Source organism: Nymphalis io, chromosome 20, assembly GCF_905147045.1.
Source record: "Nymphalis io chromosome 20, ilAglIoxx1.1, whole genome shotgun sequence".
NCBI lineage: Eukaryota > Metazoa > Arthropoda > Insecta > Lepidoptera > Nymphalidae > Nymphalis > Nymphalis io.
The window spans coordinates 6,576,036-6,595,765 of NC_065907.1; the positions used below are offsets into that span (position 1 = coordinate 6,576,036).

The window sequence follows — 19,730 nt, forward strand, 5'->3', positions numbered from 1 at the left end:
ACGAATTAGCAGTTTACCTTCTTGATTAACTTATACTACTTTGATTTAATGGGATCTTAATTGGACATAAAACAATATTTCTTATATGTATGTAAAAACTCAACTAATAATTATAATATTTTAACAATTGCAATAAACAAGTGATTTAAATACTTGTTTTTGTTATACAAATTGTACTAAAAGATTTTGCGGATTTAATGAATTATTTAAAGTGTTATAATATTAAAAAGCCGAGATGGCCCTGTGGTAAGAACGCGTGAATCTTAACCGATGATCATGGGTTCAAACCCGGGCAAGCACCACTGAATTTTCATGTGCTTAATTTGTGATTATAATTCATCTCGTGCTTTACGGTGAAGGAAAACATCGTGAGGAAACCTGCATGTGTCATAATTTCACTGAAATTCTGCCACATGTGAATTCTACCAACCCGCATTGGAGCAGCGTGGTGGAATAAGCTCCAAACCTTCTCCTCAAAAAAGAGGAGAGGAGGCCTTTAGCCCAGCAGTGGGACATTCACAGGCTGTTACGGTACGGTATATTATTTGAAAAAAAAACTTCGATGCGATCCGAGGAATACATGCAATCTAAATTAACAACAATGACATGTCTTTGTAATATTATTCTCATGATATTTACAGATAAAATTGAAATTAAAGAGACCTTTGTTTCACAGCGCACTAAGAAATAAATTGGTATTTTTTTATATGGTCGTACTTAATCTCTAAGTGTTCGAGATTTCCGAACGAGGTTTTTTAAATGAACGAAGTATTGACTGTATTTTGTGAAATTAAAAAATATGTATGTGTATTGTACGCCTCAAGCAAAAACACTTAATAAGTTCGTATTGAATTATCGTTTGTAATAAAATGAGATACTTATTATATTTGTAGTCAGTACTGTTGACCTTCAAGCCCTTGAATTGTTTTTAAACAATTTTCTTCTAATCAACACGCAGTAGGCTTAAGGCAGATGATACCGACATTCTATCAACAATTAGCCCACTTAACTCGCAACTAGGCACGGTAAACAAATCCGGGCTTTGTCCACCGAGTTAGCGTGCCCAGGCTAAGTGCTCCGATCCTTGTTAACTGTTTAGGTTAACAAGGCGACCGAGGTGTTTGCTGGGGTTATTGGTACAAGGAGCCAGTACCTTGCTCGTTTTGTATGGCTTAAGTTATAAGAGAAAAATTTTCTTATTAAATATTTCAATGTGCATGATGAAGTGTCCTCATACATTAATCTCGGTATTCAATACTAGAAAATATATAAGTTTAATACAGATTCAAAATATATCTTAAAATATGTTTGAACATACAAAGTCAAATGGCCACCTGATGTTAAGCGGTCACCACCGCCCATAGACATTTTCGCTGCCTGTTACACTGGACTTACATACACAAGTATTGCTGTTTGGCAGTAAACTATGCGATGAGTGTGTGGTACCTACCCAGACGGACTTGCTTAAAACCCTACCACCAAGATAAAATATTATGTTAATTTTAAATTTAAAAATAACTTAAATAATTAAAGAAATAACTTAAATAATAGGTTTGTTTAAGCATCAATTACAATTTCAACATTTTGTTTTTTATTTGATTGATAAGATAATTGTGTTTTTAGTTTTTAGCCAATATTTGAAGTAATGTAATAAACCCAAAAAAAAATATTAATTAATATTATTTTCTTCTTTGTTTTAAATAAAATATCGTTTATATCTTGCTTAACAAAGACTCATAGCACAGATATATAGTATTAATATGTATAATTGTAAACTCTATTTTCTGTGCTTTTACAAATATATATAAAATATAATTAAGACTTTATAGGCAACATTAGTTTTATCATAAAAAACTGCATATCGCTATATCTTGCCCCTTATCACATAACCGGCTCTTTCACATGGCTTTATCTTGATTTTTTGCTCATAAAACTTAGAAATTCGTTATAATCGATACGCAAGTTTTGGTCTCTCGTTTATATGTGAAATATGTTACTCTTTCCCGCTACTGTTCGTTAAGATTTTGACGTAACCTTTCCATTCGTTCGGTCAATATTTATAGAGCGACGCGATCGCGCCTGCCTTTGACTTTTGTATATATGTACATCATATTGTAGGCATAATATAATAAACATAAAAAATGTATTCGTGTTATTTAACCACTGACTGACTGCCTTTTAATGACAAGAGCCTAACATTTTTTAATACAGCTTTATTTTCATATCAAATTTTATTTGTCATTATTTTATCATTTAAATTATAAAATGTTCAGTAAATCAAAATGTTTATTTACCCAAATGGTTTATATTTGACGAAAATAAGGTAAGAATTATTATTGGTTATATATTTTTTAATTTTTAACCAAAAACGGAAGCCTACTCATAATAGCCGACTAATTCCTGACCAGTAACTAGATCATTTAGCGTACCATTGTAAAGAGTGGTGTCACCCTAAGACGATCGTAGACAAATTTCGGCGTTTTTCGTCTAGCCGCATTATCACAAGCTCGGTAATTGAACCGGGTGCGCGATGCATCTGAATAAATAATTTTAATATATACATACTGTTACTTTTTGTAATCTGTTAATGCTTTAAATTATAAAAAAAAAAATTCAGTAAGTTTTATATCTGTCATACTTAAAATAATTGCAAGTAATACAAATGTTTAATAAATAATATTAAAAAACGTTCTCACTAAAATGATCCTAAATAATAATAAAATATACAAGAAATATATTTACTAGACTATTATTGATGCTCCATTATATTAGTATGTATTATGAAAGAAAATTATTTTAAAAGAACACGCTGTATAAACAAGCAAATGTAAACTACATACAGAATAAGTAGAAATGTAACTAAGAAATCTACCAAAGATGTGAGCGCAAACACTCGCACGTGTTACGGTAACTTCTGGCTTCTCTCATAAAAATACAAATAAAAAAGGAACATATGAAAATCAAGAAAATTTATACGTTTCTATCAATATATTTACATACAACATTTTCAAATAAATCATTAATAATTTATGTTGAATGTAATTATTAAATAAACCTTCTTTTGTCCTATTACAGCCGCCTTCATGTTCCATTTCCGAACAAGAACAGTCGATAAGCTGTGTTTATTTATCTTATAATTGTATTTTATACTTCTAATAGTATATAAATTTTTTTATATAGAATAGGAAGGCAGACGAAGCATATGGGTCACCAACGCCCATAGGCATTGGCATTGTAAGCAATGTTAACCATCGCTTACATCACCAATGCGCCACCAACCTTGGGAACTAAGATGTTATGTCCCTTGTGCCTGTAATTACACTGGCTCACTCACCCCTCAAACTGGAACACAACAATACCAATACTACTGTTTTGCGGTAGAATATCTGATGGTACCTACCCAGACGAGCTTGCCCAGAGCTCTACCACCAGTAATACTGATACTGTAGCACACTTTGTTCAATTAACATTACACAAATAAATTTTTATCAAGGGAAAGAAAAAGGACAGAGAAGTGAGTAAATACTCGCATTTGTTATTAATATTTTTGAATGTTATTGTATTTATGCTTAGTACTTACATTTGTGGTACTTATATTTATTGCGTAACAATTACTGATAATTTTGTTGCTTTTATAAATTGAAACTGAATCCGTTTTTTTTTACTATGTTTGATTTTGATCTTTAATAACATCTTAATAAGCCTACGGATCAGAACATAAGATTAAATTTTAAGCGATTATATTAATTTGAATAATCTATTCTATAAAATTCTGTTTTTTTTTATTTGAGGATATGATACGGAAACCAATGATTGTCAAAATATGAAACCACAATATATTGCGCTTCAAACAGCTGGCGCACTTGATACTGTACTATAAATAACGTTAGAAATTAGGCACTCTCAAATTAACATATAATATGAAAAAATAATTTTTATTTTATATCATTAAATAGGAAGCCAACGCTCTATACAATTTTGTTTCTTATTCTAGACAATCTTAAATAACTTAAATATAAAAATTGTATACTTCACTTCTAGGCTCATTTAACATGCATAGGAAGAAAAAAGTACATTATTTGTTATAAAAGTTAAAAAAGAACTAAATTACGTAAGCAAAAAAAAAGGAGGAACTATTTATAAAAACAAAACAAAACATGCAAAAATTATAACAAAAAAAGGAGTAAACGTCATTATAAAAAAATGACAATTAAATTAAATAATGTAAATAAACAAATTTATGAACTTACTGTGACATACATATTATGAGTATTGTCTTGCATCTTAGAATGAAATCAATGAAGGGCAAATTATTTAAAACAGTAGGACAGTTTTATAACTAAACTTAATGAGGTAAAAATGAGCTAATCATTTACACAGAATAACTATGTAAGATTAATGTCTATCAAATAAAGTCATTCATTTTTCAAAATTTCTAAAATAATATCTTTATCAAAATCAAAATATAGTATTAAGTATATTCATTTTTTTCAAACCTTTACACACATTCAGTAACAAAGTTCATATTTAAAGAGATCTCCAGCGAAAATAGTTCAATCCACTTTAGTAATGATTACTATATGCATTACCAACTACCAATTTACAAAAGTTATAACATCTTTAACGCAATTACCCATTAATCCGATATGCCTACAATGTGTGGTTTTCATCGTAAAGGCCTATACCACGATATTAATTGATCATTGTTGTTCGTGGAATGAAATCGTCTCGCTATTTTAATCTTTATGAAAATGGATCGTACTTTATTGGGATGCTTATGTGAATATAAATTATTATTAGTATATCAAACAATGCGTAGTTGTTTACCGACTGAAATTTATAAATATATACAATAAAGACAAGTGAATGTTTTTTTATTTATATATAAATTCTTCATTTTAAAGATCTTTATTTACTCAAAGAACATACTTAAAAAGCAATTTAAGAAATTTCACATAGTAAAAAAGGGTAGACAATCTAATCGTATCGTGTTGATCTTATTGACAAATGTAATGTTATGATAAAATACAGTACAAATCAATGACCAGAAAAAGAAATGGAGATTCTCGAAAGTAACAAAAAAAAAAATGAATAAAAAAATAGATTTTTTTATTATTATTTATTTAGAAATTATTATTTATTTGAATGGGGAAAAAATCTATTTTTTTTCCCATTCCTTAATAATCTGTGCTTGTACGTGTTTTATATGTGTATGTGTAGATGTGTTCGTGTAGATGAGTGTGTGTGTTTTTTTTAAATGTGGGTGTGTTGTTTTAGTCGTAAATATTTTCAGAAAAAAAACTTTTTAACTTTGATTTAAAGGCAGGCGTGCTCGAACAATTTTTTATATCAGCAGGCAAATTATTGAATAAAGTTGTTTGTTGTCATTCTTTGAGATGAGATTTCTAAAACTAAGTTTTTTTTATAAAGAAACGTCATTATTATATATATACGTTATATGAATTAATATAAATAAAACATTTATATTATAATACCATGGTTGAATCAAACTGTTACATTACCACAATTTACGTTTCTTCCCAAACAACACACTGTTGTATTCGGCCCTTGATCCAACAGCTTCATTTTAAGTATTTTGACTGAGAACAATATTATTATTATAATCACTAATAATTTAATTAATTTGGTCAGGCAATTCGAAAAAAATTGTAATACAATATAACTTACATAAACATTTCTAAACAAATAATTCTAGGAATATCTAACATTGAACTTGTGACGTCAAATACGCAAGTTTACTTTGCGTTGTTTGAGTTCATTTGTTCGTGCAAACATGCACATGTGTTGGAGGGCAATGATTTACGAGGGCTTCTGTTTGATATTTTTATTCGCAGAGTAATATTATGTTGCCCGGGTATATGTTTTTATTATTATTATTAGTAAAGGTGACTTTAACACGTAGATTTTCAGCTAATGTCACTATTTCAAATATGTACCGCGTAAATGATTAATTTGTGTAGAAGACAATACAACTAAATGAGCGTGGTTAATAATACTCTAAACCTTATTAAGATACCTTTACCGAGGATACTTACTTCAGTAAGCTGTTACTTTACTTTTTATATTAATATATTTTATGCTTTTTTTTCTTATTAAGTTATGAATAACGGACGAATGATAGCGAGATTTTTTGTTTAATAAAAACAAAATCATAAGTAACTGCTCGTAGTTTACATCTATTATAATAAATTGAATTACATTGCGTTATTATTCTAGCTGTTGTAATTGTTAGTATACATATTTTTAAGGTTAAATATAAGTCAAATTATCTTTGTCTATGTTTTTTTTTTTGACCTTAAGAAGGTGGCGGGCACCAACTGGATGCGGAAGGCGGAGGACAGGGAGCTTTGGCGCACCTTGGGAGAGGCCTATGTTCAGCAGTGGACAACGATTGGCTGTTGATTGATTGATGTTTTTTTATTATCAATCGGTCTATGAAAATTGTTCAGTAAGACATTGGGTTAAACCGTTAACCTAAGACAGTTTTAATACATTAAGATAATATTGACAAAACGTAAAAGGTTATAATTGGTGTTGACATTGAAATTTTTTATATGTATATATTTATTTTTTTACAAATTCACATAATAATAATATAACTTCATGTATCACGACTTGTACATCTCAATTCTCGGCTCTTACAGCTGCAGCTGCTTCGTACTTGCATACATCGACTTTAACATGACGGTATTCTGTAACAAAAAGATCGGAATTATTTTATTCAGCGCCAGTTCTTTTGATTGGTTATTTTCACCTGCTCGTCAATGTGTGTGTACAAAAATCAACATCACATGAAAAAGTACACTTGTATAAGAACAGACCATAACTAAGTATCTGTTTTAGTGTGTGTGTCCCCGCACATCGACATACATTTAATTATTGTTTTAACTTACGTTTCTTTTCATCGCAATTATATTCGTATAAATCACAGTTATCATTGAACATTCTAGAAATTCCCAAGGAGTCCTGTCCACATATTGGCACGAAATCATGTTGACATTGATCAGCCATCTTACAGAAATTAATAACCTGTAATAAACAAATAATATAAACATACTATTCTTTTAAAGGTATTATAAGTTTTGATAACAGTATAATTTTCAAAAATAGTGTTTTACTCACAGGTTCTAAAGGAAAAAAGTAATCCTCCGCCTCGATTTCAACGTGGCTCCAAACCTCCGTAGCATACTTTAAGATAATGAAACCTTAGACAAAAAACAACAATTATACATAATATTTTCTAAAATACATAATAAACAATACTAACCAATTAACCATTGCAGTCTCTAATTCTAACATATATTACGTAGGTAATTTTTTCATTATTACGTTTACAGCAATTGTCATGATGAAAAATAAAAAAAGTAACGTCTACACAAAGGCATTCTATAAGATGCTATCTTTATATTGCGAATATAACTAAGCGTTGAGGTCTATTTATGTTCTTGTTTTTTTTAAGCCAGCTTAATTACTGCACATTGCACATTGTGTCTCATTGCACATGCTGCTCTAACACACGTTGATCATTTTGTACATCATTTTGTGGCGGAATTTCAGCTAACATATACCGGTTTATTAAAATATTTCATTATGTTTCACGATATTCTTTTACCACCAAGCACGAGATGAATTATTAAGACAAATTAAATACATGAAAACTCAGCATGCCCGAAATGGTCTCACAATGTACAGTTAAGATTCAAGTTTTCTAACCACTGAACCATCTCGACTTTTCTATAAATATACATTACCTTAAAGTTAATTTTATCATGTATAACTTAATAACAATCATAAAAAAACATATATATAAATAGATACCGTGTTTTTTTATTATAGAGATACTTACTTGCTAAAAGCCTTCGTAATATCATATCACACAAGTATTCTAATCAACGTTCAACTATGATCTAGTTTATTGTTCAATGGAATTGTTTACAAAGCGAACTGAACTATAGCTGTAGAACAGGATATTGGAACAAAACATATGCTCTTGTCGAATCTATATGGATCACTTGGAGATCATAGTCAGAAGTAAAAAATATTTGGTGTTAATAAAATCACATTTAACCAACGACGTTTTGATATAGCCATTACTAAGTGTAATTGAGTGTATAAGGAAGTATTTATTATTGACCTTTATAGTATACTGGGAATCGACTGTGATTTTTTCTTAAATAATAAATGTTTTATTGACAACAATTAAAGCATTACAAACTAGTTGCAAGCGTATACTAGGTTTATATCCGTGTTACTGGGTATACTGCTCATCCATCAAGACAAACAAAAGTTCGCAGTAATTATATACAATATCTATATTATAACTATGCATGCGAGTATGCGGTATCGTAAGTGTGTCAAATAGTAAATATTTAAATTGCTGTTGAATTTATTATAAAGTGGTGGGGATTGGTCAATTTTTTTTTATATTTGGTTTTACATTGTGGAATTTGGCAGTGGCGTTCCTACGCTTCAGCATCTAAAGGGAGGTAAAAGGTAAGTGTCATGATTTTTTAAATAAATGATATGCTATGACCGTGATTATTTTAGTTGAAAAGCTTTCAAGTTCCACGCCACACGAATAATATAAAATAAAATAAAAAGTCTAAAGTTTAGTTTCCAATTTAATTCCATTGGATTTATAACAGTTTGTCTTAAACTTCTATGAATGTCAAGTCTTAGCTATACTAATATTCTAAATATAAAAGTTACTCTGCCTATCCATCTGTTACGCTATCAAATTTGGTTTGAAGAAAGCTTAAACCCCAAGCTATTTTTTATACCTCCTGCCTCTCCTCCCCTAATTCGCGGGCAAAGCCACGGACGAAAATAAATCTTAAAAAATTGCGGTCGAATTTCAAGCAGTTGGCGACCATTGGTATAATTTAATATAATATTACTTTGAAAATTTCCACAACATAAAAAACTTAAAGTAGATGGAAGCTTAACTCGTGCTGAGCTGTTTCATAAATTGTGTAATAAAAATCTCTGTAAGCGCCGTGGAATCATATCCGCTGTCAGATTATAGAAACTTTCACTAAAACTTTTCGCGTATAAAATGCGAATTTAAAAAAATGCTATTAAGGCTTTTACTTTTATAAAGCTTAAAATAACCTTATAAAACTAAGAAATACAAAATATTGAAAAGGTATGTAACTCCTGATGCTTTAAATCCATATTAAACTACAACATGAGTGGATCGGATATTATCATTGCATTGATCAATATTACACCGGCATGTGGTTGAACATCATTATATACTGTAAGTACATACATATATAAAGGTCTGTTGACTAACTTACCTAAGAACTAATTAATACATAAAAACATTGCAAATTAATTTTTAAAAACACCTCTCCCCATACACGTTGATTAGTTTCCATAAATATCAATGCTACATCTAACAACTGTTTATCTTATAAATCGTAAACAAGGAACAGTAACAGTAACAGCCTCTTAATGTCCCACTGCTGGGCTAAGGCCTTTCCCTTTTTGAGGAGAAGGTTTAGAGCTTATTCCACCACGCTGCTCCAATGCGGGTTGGCAGAATGCACATGTGGCATAATTTCAATGAAATTAGACACATGCAGGTTTCCTCACGATGTTTTCCTTCACCGTCAAGCACGAGATGAATTCAATCACAAATTAAGCATATGAAAATTCAGTGGTGCTTACCCGGGTTTGAACCCACGATCATCGGTTAAGATTCACGCGTTCTAACCACTAGGCCATCTCGGCTTAAACAAGGAACAGATAAATAATTTTACTTAATAGTTTTTTTTTTTTATAAATAACTTGAAACAATGATTGTTAACATTCGGAATATATTACTTCCTCATAATTTTAAAATAAATCATTTTACATTATAATAAATTATATTATATTGTTCATACAAATATTTATAATTTTCATTCATTGACTGCCTCGTTGGTCTAGTAGTTAGATGTAAGGCCGCAGACCCGGAGGTCCTGGGTTCAAATTCCAGGTCGGGCCAATAAAAAGTTATTGGTGTTTTCTGTCAATAATTCTCAATAGCAGCCAGGAGTCTGGAAGTTGATAGTGTGTAAACTCCCGTGCCTCGGAAAGCACGTAAAGCTACTGTGCTGTAAAGGTACTGTGTCTTAAGTCTTTCCGGTCGTGTCGAATTATCGTCCCATCGGATTATGAAAGTTAGGGAATAGAGTGTGCACGTGTGTTTGAAATGAAAATCCTTCACATGTGTGTACACCAACCCGCAATGGAGCAGCATGGTAGAAGAAGCTCCAAACCTGCTCACAAAAGAGAAAAAATTAACCTAATTGTGTCACATTAACTGCTACTTTACTTTTTATATTCATAATTTATTGACTAATTTCAAGTCTTTATTTGTTTGCAATGAAAATCCTTCACATGTGTGTACACCAACCCGCAATGACGAGCCGGTTGGCGTGGTTGGTAGATACTTGCCTTTTCACGCCGAAGGTTGTGGGTTCGATTCCCACCCCGGACAGACATTTGTGTGCATGAACATGAACATGACAGTCTGTTTGTCCTGAGTCTGGGTGTAATTTTCTATATAAGTATGTATTTTACAGAAGAAAAGTAGTATATGTAGTATATCAGTTGTCTGGTTTCCATAACACAAGCTTTGTACAAGCTTAATTTGGGATCAGATAGCCGTGTGTGAAAAATGTCCCAGGATATTATTATTATTATAATGGAGCAGCGTGGTAGAAGAAGCTCCAAACCTGCTCAAAAAGAGAAAAAATTAGCCTAATTGTGCCATTTCACTGTTACTTTAATTTTTAAATTCATAATTTATTAACTAATTTCAAGTCTTTATTTTTTTCTGAGAAATTAAATTTCAATTAAATCAAACATTATTTTGAATAAATAATAAATATATTCGCCATCAAACACTACAGTAATCTTCCTTTTCTAATCAGTTATTAACATTTGCAAATCTATTCTAACCGTTATAGAACGGAATTAAACATAATCATTACGTTTTAGCTGACATAAAGGGTTTGAATAAAAGTTTATAACGTCATAAACATTTCAGACGGTTGCATTTTATAATTAATAAGTTAATATTTAGTATTATATTTGCATAACACCATATTTCAGGTATATTATGGACAATCAACATTGCGCCAGTTCGCTGTCATCTTCCGGATTACGCATCTACTCCTTCGGTAAGTATATCTTAACATATTTTTGCATATAGATAACGTATATATGTTTATTAACATATCATATTTTTGTGAAGATAAATAGCTTTTTTCTTTTAATAAAATATATTATTAATAGATTTTAATCTTTAATTAAATAGTAACTTGCTACCAAACGTCGAATGGAAATTCGTTATTTATTTTTCTTATTTTTTATCTTTGTCTTTGGCCAGTAACATTTTTTGGATTTGTCTTTAATACAATTTCAAGCAAAATATCTGTTCTGGATGTACACAGAAGACTCATGTAAGTTTCACGCATTCCTCAGTTTTTAATTCTAATCTTCAAAAATAATTACATACTATTGTTGTCTAAATGAAGTTGTCTATGACGAGCCGGTTGGTGTGGTTGGTAGATACATGCCTTTTCACGCCGAAGGTTGTGGGTTCGATTCCCACCCAGGACAGACATTTGTGTGCATGAACATATCTGTTTGTCCTGAGTCTGGATGTAATTATCTATATAAGTATGTATTTACAAAAGAAAAGTAGTATATGTAGTATATCAGTTGTCTGGTTTCCATAGCACAAGCTTTGTACAAGCTTAATTTGGGATCAGATGGCCGTGTGTGAGTGGCCCTGGTTAGTGGACATATCGGTGGACATATGTATACTGTACATGGACAAGATTAGTGGCTTAACATTCGGATGACTCATTAATATGTCAATACGTTTTATGTTGCTAAGCGTATTCTAAGTCTAAATCTTTTGGTTATCATAAGACTAAATTCTTATAATTCTAATCTCTCTCCATATCGGAACTCTATTTGATCTCATTTCTAATAATAGTATATTATTCAATGAAGTCATATTTACGGTTATTAATATTCAAAATACTTTGATATATTTATGATTCTTATAATTATGACAACACTGACATACTATGAACAAATATAAAAACTGTTAATTGCCAGTCGTTAATCTAATCTATACGAAAAATAAAAATAACCTTTAGAATTATAAAAATATTATTTTATAATAAATTATGTTGTCTGAGATAACTCTACGATTAGTGTAGGTAATTAAAAAACTCATTTTAATTATGAATATTTCACGGTTCCTTTAAAACATCAAAACCTATAATCGCCATGAAATTGACATTTTATTAAGACAAAAAAAAAAATAGATTATTATCAAAATCTCGTAAGTCATTTTTTTATAATAATCACGTATTTATTATATATTATGTATTCATAAACAACAAAGAAACTTTATATAGGTACGCAACATCAAACTAATACAAAATATTTGTGCATTTGTCACCAAATATGTTTAATTCCAATCCGATTATACCATCTATTACTAGGTGGTAGGGCTATTGTGCAAGTCCGTCTGAGTAGGTAGCACCCACTCGTCAGATATTCTGCCGCTTCACAGCAATGCTTAGTCTTGTTGCGTTTTGGTTTGAAGGATGAGTAAGCCAGTATAACTACAGGCACAAGGAAGATAACATCTTAGTATCCAAGGTTGGTGACGCATTGGCGATGTAAGGAATGGTAAATATTTCTTACATCGCCTATAGACATTTCTATTAGGCGGTGGGATCACTTGACATCAGGTGGCCCATTTGGCCGTCCTACCTATAACATAAAAAATATAAACACAATATAAAAAAAATGTATATTATTTGTATAAATGAATATCCAAAAGTGCTTATCACCGTCAGGGATTTACTTAAAATGTTTTCGTTTTCAGAATAAAATAGACCAATTTTGCAGTCTAGCGGATACTTGCATACATGACACAATTCCTATATGCGGCAAAATGGGAGATGAGAAACGAACGTTTTTGGATCTCTGCGACTTATTGGAGTTTGCGTGCGACACTAATCAAAGTATGTATATTTACAGATTAACATTAAGTAAAAACTACCAGCTTATAAATGACACTTTGCTGGATAAAAGTCTCTCGTCTTGAGCTGTAGTTCGATTCCCTTTGATATCATTTTTATATATTGTCTTTATATACATGTTACTTACCAAGAATTGAGTACCGGTCAAACCAGCTAAATTTCATTGAGAACTAATACGACAACGATACAAAATACAACACACAAATCTATTAACGTGTATATACTTTTTTTCAGTTTTTGTTCACGTCGAAGACATGGCAGGGTGCCCGAATAGGAGTCGATAATTTGATTTTTTTTATTGATATTGTAAATTAAACGTATTGAACGCAATATTTTTTTTCTAAATTTGAATTTATCAATGTGAAAGTGTGTTTGTAATGTTGCTTTCTTTTTACACAGTAACGTAGCGACGAATCGACCCGACTTTTTGGAGAGAGATAGTTTATAGGCCGGAGGAAACATACTTGTATGATAAAGAGGGACTTATAGTTTTTGTTGCGAAAAACTGCTCGCGAGCAAAGCCGCTGATAAGAACTAAATATATAATTATAGTAACTTGTATATTTTTGCTATATATGGCTTTACAATAGTAATAAAATTATAATTAAAAAGTTTCTCTTTACGTACAATAAAACAACACATATGTTATTATGAAAATATATTAAAACTCGACTGCTTCGTTGGTCAGGGCAGACCTCGTGTCGAAACTTCCTTCGCACGTTCAAACGTCGCGTCAATTGTTAGATTTTCTGTTGTGAACTTCTCAGCAGCTCTCTTTTGGAGATTGGCATTGTTTATGCTTTCGTCCCTTAGACGTAAAATCTCAGCACGTAAAGCCGTTGCGGGTCCTGCGCCTCTTTTTGGTCATATCAGATTTAGCGTCCCATCGGATTATAAGAATGAGGAAAACACTGTGTTCATCTGTATGCGCGGACACACTTTTTTATGTTTCGCGCAGTTGACAAAAATATTGGGTATGGCCACTGTTGCCGAAATCCGTCAGGTGTAACATCATTATACTTAAAGTTGTAATAGATTAATTAAAAAATGAGCCGAGATGGCCCCGTGGTAAGAACATGTAAAACTTAACCGATGATCGTGGATTCAAACCCGGACAAGCACCATTAAATTTTCATATGCTTAATTTGTGATTATAATTCATCTCGTGCTTTACGGTGAAGGAAAATATCGCGAGGAAACCTGCATGTGTCTAATTTCACTGAAGTTCTGCCACATGTGTTTTTAACCAACCCGCATTGGAGGAGCGTGGTGGAATACGCTCCAAGCCTTTTTCTCAAAAAGAGAGAGGAGGCCTTAGCCCAGCAGTGGGGCATACACAGGCTGTTACTAATAGATTTAATATTATTAGTTGAAACAAATTGTGCATGATTTTTATTTTTATTGAGATACAATAAAAGAGACAGTAGAAAAACAAATAAAAAGTCAATACATACATACAGGGCTGGATAAATAGTCACTAAAAGCACAAACCGATTTTTATTAAACTTTCATAGTATACTGCAGTAATTCCTCTACAAGAAGTATTAAATTATGTCTTTAATCTGCCATGAAGATGTAATGTATACGAAAAAAATAACATTTTCCAAGATAAAACAAAGGCTTTCTAAAAATAAAAGTGCGTACAAAGTCGCAAACAATATCTAGTTAATTATAACGAAGCAAGATCATACACATAGTTACTTTTTTGCGCAAAAAAATAGCTTTACTTAAATATGTGTTTAAGTACCATTACGGTAATGCCTGTCTGACCTGAGATTGCAAAGCGAGATAGACCTATTGCTCGCTGTGTGGGCGTGATAGAGATGGTGGTATCTCGAAGGTTGACCGGTAACAGGTTGGGGCAGGAGTAAGTATAGCGAATGCAGTAAGGTACCAAGACTCGGGTGAATCCTTATACAGTCTACACACGACCCTAAACTATAGTTAATCTTAAGTTTAATTATAATATCATTTCTTACTTTCTAATATTGAAATTTAGTTAAATTCAACTAAAATATACTGTATTTAAAAATGTGTACATCTGAACAATAGATATTCCTAATATATGTATGATTTAATCCATGCAATAATTACCTATTTGCTCGTTCTAAGGATAAAATATAATAAGAATCGAAAAAGTCCCAAAGCATTATAATTTGGATTCTAAAAATCTTGAAAACAAACTCCTTTTGTTGCATATTAGTTATAAAGTGAAGCATTCAGTTTAACCGGCCCTTCAGCCCGTGAGAAAGGTACAATTTGAACAAGGCATAATTAGCGGGTGCATTAAATCAGAGCCCGCCCGGCGATTTTGTTGATTAGCCGGGCGAGGTCCAGTTCAGGACAGGTGGATTTTAGGGGTCAAGGACAGAGGTGAAAAGTATATTTAATATAATATTTTGTTTCTTTCGTATCCAGACTTAAGCAGATTTGAGATTAATTTATACTTATTAAAATAATTCCTAATAAACCGAACAGCACTCTTCAAAGTAAGCAGACTGAAATTGGGCCACCTAATGAGAAGACGCCCACCGCCCTATACATATGGGTACTGGATTAAATATTAATTTCATGTTCATTCAAACCCATTTCATGATCTTAGCTAGTCTTTAGATATACATATAAGTACCATGTATACTATTTTGGCTAGAAGACCATAAAAATATTGTTTTAATTTTTGAATCGGTTGAAATTATTTGAAAATTATTTAAAAATATTGAAAAAATATTTTTGATATCTAACTAATTAAAAAATTACTGATCGATATATATGGATATACATAGGTATAATTAATAGGATTAGTCTATAAATTAACTATTGCCAAGCAAATAAGCTATGCGATTTCACGATACGCAATACATCTTTGTTTTTTAAAACTTCGTGTATAGTTACTAGACGAAAGACCTGGGTCTGGATTTTGTATCCAGCACCTTGTATACCTCTTCCACCGCAAAGCTACAATACTTAGCATTTTTGTGTTCCGGTTTCAAGGACACAACAAACACAAGGGACATAACATCTTAACTCCCAAGACTAGTACCGTAACAGCCTGTGAAAGTGCCACTGCTGGGCTAAAGGCCTCCTCTCCTCTTTTTGATTAGAAGGTTTGGAGCTTATTCCACCACGCTGCTCCAATTCGAGTTGGTGGTGCTCATTATGAATACTAAGTGGATTACCGTCAAAGAGACAGATTCCTTTAATCGTGTTAATCGAAATGAACTGATATTGAAAACAATTGACAGGGTAGCGCACGACTTGAGTACATGTTTAGTGATGCAAGTATTTTATCGTTAATTTTGAAAATTATCGATTCAATTTTAAATTATGAATACACTTTCTAAGATAGAATAGCAATCATCAGTTGGTCACTCACTATTCTATATAGTCACAATATTATGTAACCGTAACCGTAACAGCCTGTGAATGTCCCACTGCTGGGCTAAAGGCCCCCTCTCCTCTTTTTGAGGAGAAGGTTTGGAGCTTATTCCACCACGCTGCTCCAATTCGAGTTGGTGGAATACACATGTGGCAGAATTTCAGTGAAATTAGACACATGCAGGTTTCCTCACGATGTTTTCCTTCACCGTAAAGCACGAGCTGAATTATAATCACAAATTAAGCACATGAAAATTCAGTGGTGCTTGGCCGGCTTTGAACCCACGATCATCGGTTAAGATTCACTCGTTCTTACCACTGGGCCATCTCGGCTCAATTGGCAATTTAAGGAATTATTAATATTTCTTACAGCTCCAATGGCGAATCGATCGAATATTCGAACGAGCTTATTCATCTGGAGATTTAACTACATAAGTTATTTTATTAACAAGCCTAATTGCATTTACTTCAATTTTTACGACCTTTATAATATATGCGGTTTATAAGCTTTGAATACATGCTATTTACTTCACAGGTTTTTCTACTAAATATCTTATTTATTTTCGAGAATACAATTTGTTATTGTATTTTATAAATTTTAAAGTTATTTTATTGTTGTTGTATTTTACAAATTGTATGTTAATCAAATTAAAAAATATATAAAAATAAACTAAAAATAATTTTCTCAGATAGTTACATTATTTAAATTTATGATATTATTTTATTTGCACTCAAATACTTTATACAAAAGAATTACTCTTTATCGAATACAATAATATAACGTCAAGTAACATAGCGCCCCGTCAAGCACATCGTAATAAAACCTTTTTTCACAACGCCATCTCGATAATATCACCCACCATATTTAGGCCAAAAACAGCCGAAATTTCTTCACCCAAAAGGATTCCCAGTACAGCTTGATAGAGCGACTTGATAAGAATCGGTTAGCCTAATAACCTGCCGGGTCCTTTGTCTATTGTTTACATTGGGGTGCACTACGTGATTTTGTAAGTCACGCCGGCACCTTTGCTTGGACCTCCCTGCTGTTATTGTTAAATACGTCGTCATTGTGACGAGTGGCGCGACAGGGTGCTCCGATAGTTCGTTAGGATGAGATCAGTTGGAAAACGAATTATGCTTAAAGTCGTTATCGTATCTATTAATTAAATAGATGGAATATAGAAGTTTGATTAAATGCTACATTTATATCTCGTTAACATTTGAAGACATTCATGAATATTGCATATCATTTAAGTCATTTTTCATTCCTAAATTTCCATTTACATCAGTCTAGGATAAAACCATTTATTTTTCAGCTTGATTAATTCTGTTCACTAAAATCTCACACTGTATCAAATAGGGTGCGCATGCGCACGTGGCGCAGTTTAACCTGCGCGTGAGTGGTGCGCTAATGACCTGATGTCACTTGCCCCGCGGCCGCCGCACCGCCCGGACGTCACCAAGACCGCCTTTGATAAAGCCGAAAATTGACAGACATCCAGAGATCGGTCTTTTTTTGATATTACCTTATTGAGAATCAAGATACAGAACTTCCTTCCTATTTTTTATAGAATCAATTAATAAAATATTTAAGGATGGTATCATAACTGGGAACGAACAAATAAATAGGTACTATACTTTTAAAAGATTAAGGACATCAAATATTCAGCAAACATTTTTATTATTATTTTTAAAGAGAACTATGTGCAGCTACTTAAACAGATGCACAAAAATCACCCTAAATTAAAGAAAAATCAGTACTGTAAATATGGTTCATTTATTGAGTTAAATCATTTCCATCAGTTCGTAATCATGTAATTCAAATCTTTAAAAGTAATAAAAATCTACTATTTAATTCAAATGCCCATTACAACGTTCGTCATAATTATAATTTAAATTATCATATTCATATTTCGAACTCTTTATTAGCACGATTTGGTTTAATGATTCACACAATTACATCAACTTCACGGATATCCGCTTATTTTATTATATTTTTATTTAACTGACTATAAAAAGTTAAGTACCTTATTCTGACGCATGTCGTTACTGTTTGTTTTGAAATTATTTTTTTCAAAATCGAAATATTGGAGAGGCTGATATAGTCGCTGACAAGATTTTCTATCAATTTAGATAATACTGGCAAGTAACACGCATGCACAAATTAAATATTTTTTTATGTTATCGTAACAATAAATTTAAAAAAATATTTATTAAATTATTTTTTGTTGACAATTCTAACTAATATTATAAATGTGAAAGCGAGTGAGTTTATTTGTTTGGTTAAATACTTAACCTATTATCATTAAATTTCCATATACAATGTCAAAGGTGCAGAAAGGAACATATATAAATTAACACTACTCACAAGAGGGCAAAGCCGTGGGCGGAAACTAGTAATTCAATAGAATACTAGCTAGCTTAGTACGTAAACCATATCGTTTTTAACATAATTCATGGAGCTCGTTACCTATAGACATGCAATGAACTAGTTAGCTACTGTAAGTTTTTAACGCGACAACATTCAAAATGATAATACAATACGTTTCCATCTTTCTTAAAAGTTTACGCAGTCGCTTTTTTATTGTTTTTTTTTTTAAATCATTAATCAGGAAACTGTGACTCACGCCTTAACTCGCGTTGATTTAGGCTGTCATCTATGACATTTTTTATAACTGTTTTTAAGATTAAAAGTAGACTATACACAAAATTTCATTGCAATATTTTAATATAACTAGCATTACTGATGTACTGAAACAAGTCATCAACAGGAATAAAATGTAATAATAACCACCAATCCGCATTGGAGTAACATGGTGAAATAAACTCCAAACCCCCGCTAAAGGAGCGGTAGCCTTTGTAAGGTGTTACTTTACTTCTTTTTACTGTTTAAGCACTTGTCAAATCAGAACAGGGCAAAAAAGTATTATGTGTTTAACAATAAAATGATATTAGTAAGGGTTCATTAGTAGAAATTTCTACCAAATTTGCCTTAACACTAATTCAAGCCCTAAAATAGCAATATCTCAAAAATATAAAAAATGATCGAAAGAAAAAAAAAATTTAAAAAATTGTAATTTTATCTCAAAACATGTTGTTTACAAAAAAACCTTGATAGAGGTTGTAGAGAGGTAATACTGCTATTATTTGTTATTTAATATCAGAGTTTTACACTTATTTAAAATATATATTCTAGTCACTATAAAAAGGCTTAACCCTTGTAACATCGTATAATTAGTAAATTATATTTTCGTGATAGGATTAAGAGGGAGGTTT

The 19,730-nt window shown here is 31.5% G+C and overlaps 2 protein-coding genes across 2 annotated transcripts; one reads left to right on the forward strand and one right to left on the reverse strand.

Moving 5' to 3' along the window:
* Positions 1-6,576: 6,576 nt before the first annotated feature.
* LOC126776446 (uncharacterized) lies at positions 6,577-7,974 on the reverse strand. The gene is made up of 4 exons (XM_050498968.1): positions 7,868-7,974; positions 7,144-7,226; positions 6,915-7,050; positions 6,577-6,713 (listed from the first exon to the last, which is right to left on the reverse strand). Exons 1-4 carry the CDS (start codon positions 7,890-7,892, stop codon positions 6,646-6,648), a joined length of 312 nt encoding a protein of 103 aa, XP_050354925.1. The 5' UTR covers positions 7,893-7,974; the 3' UTR covers positions 6,577-6,645.
* A 1,281-nt stretch (positions 7,975-9,255) lies between these two features.
* LOC126776449 (uncharacterized) lies at positions 9,256-13,373 on the forward strand. The gene is made up of 4 exons (XM_050498972.1): positions 9,256-9,280; positions 11,125-11,192; positions 12,923-13,061; positions 13,314-13,373. The coding sequence occupies exons 1-4, from the start codon at positions 9,256-9,258 to the stop codon at positions 13,361-13,363; spliced, it is 282 nt and encodes a 93-aa protein (XP_050354929.1). The 3' UTR covers positions 13,364-13,373.
* Positions 13,374-19,730: the final 6,357 nt, after the last annotated feature.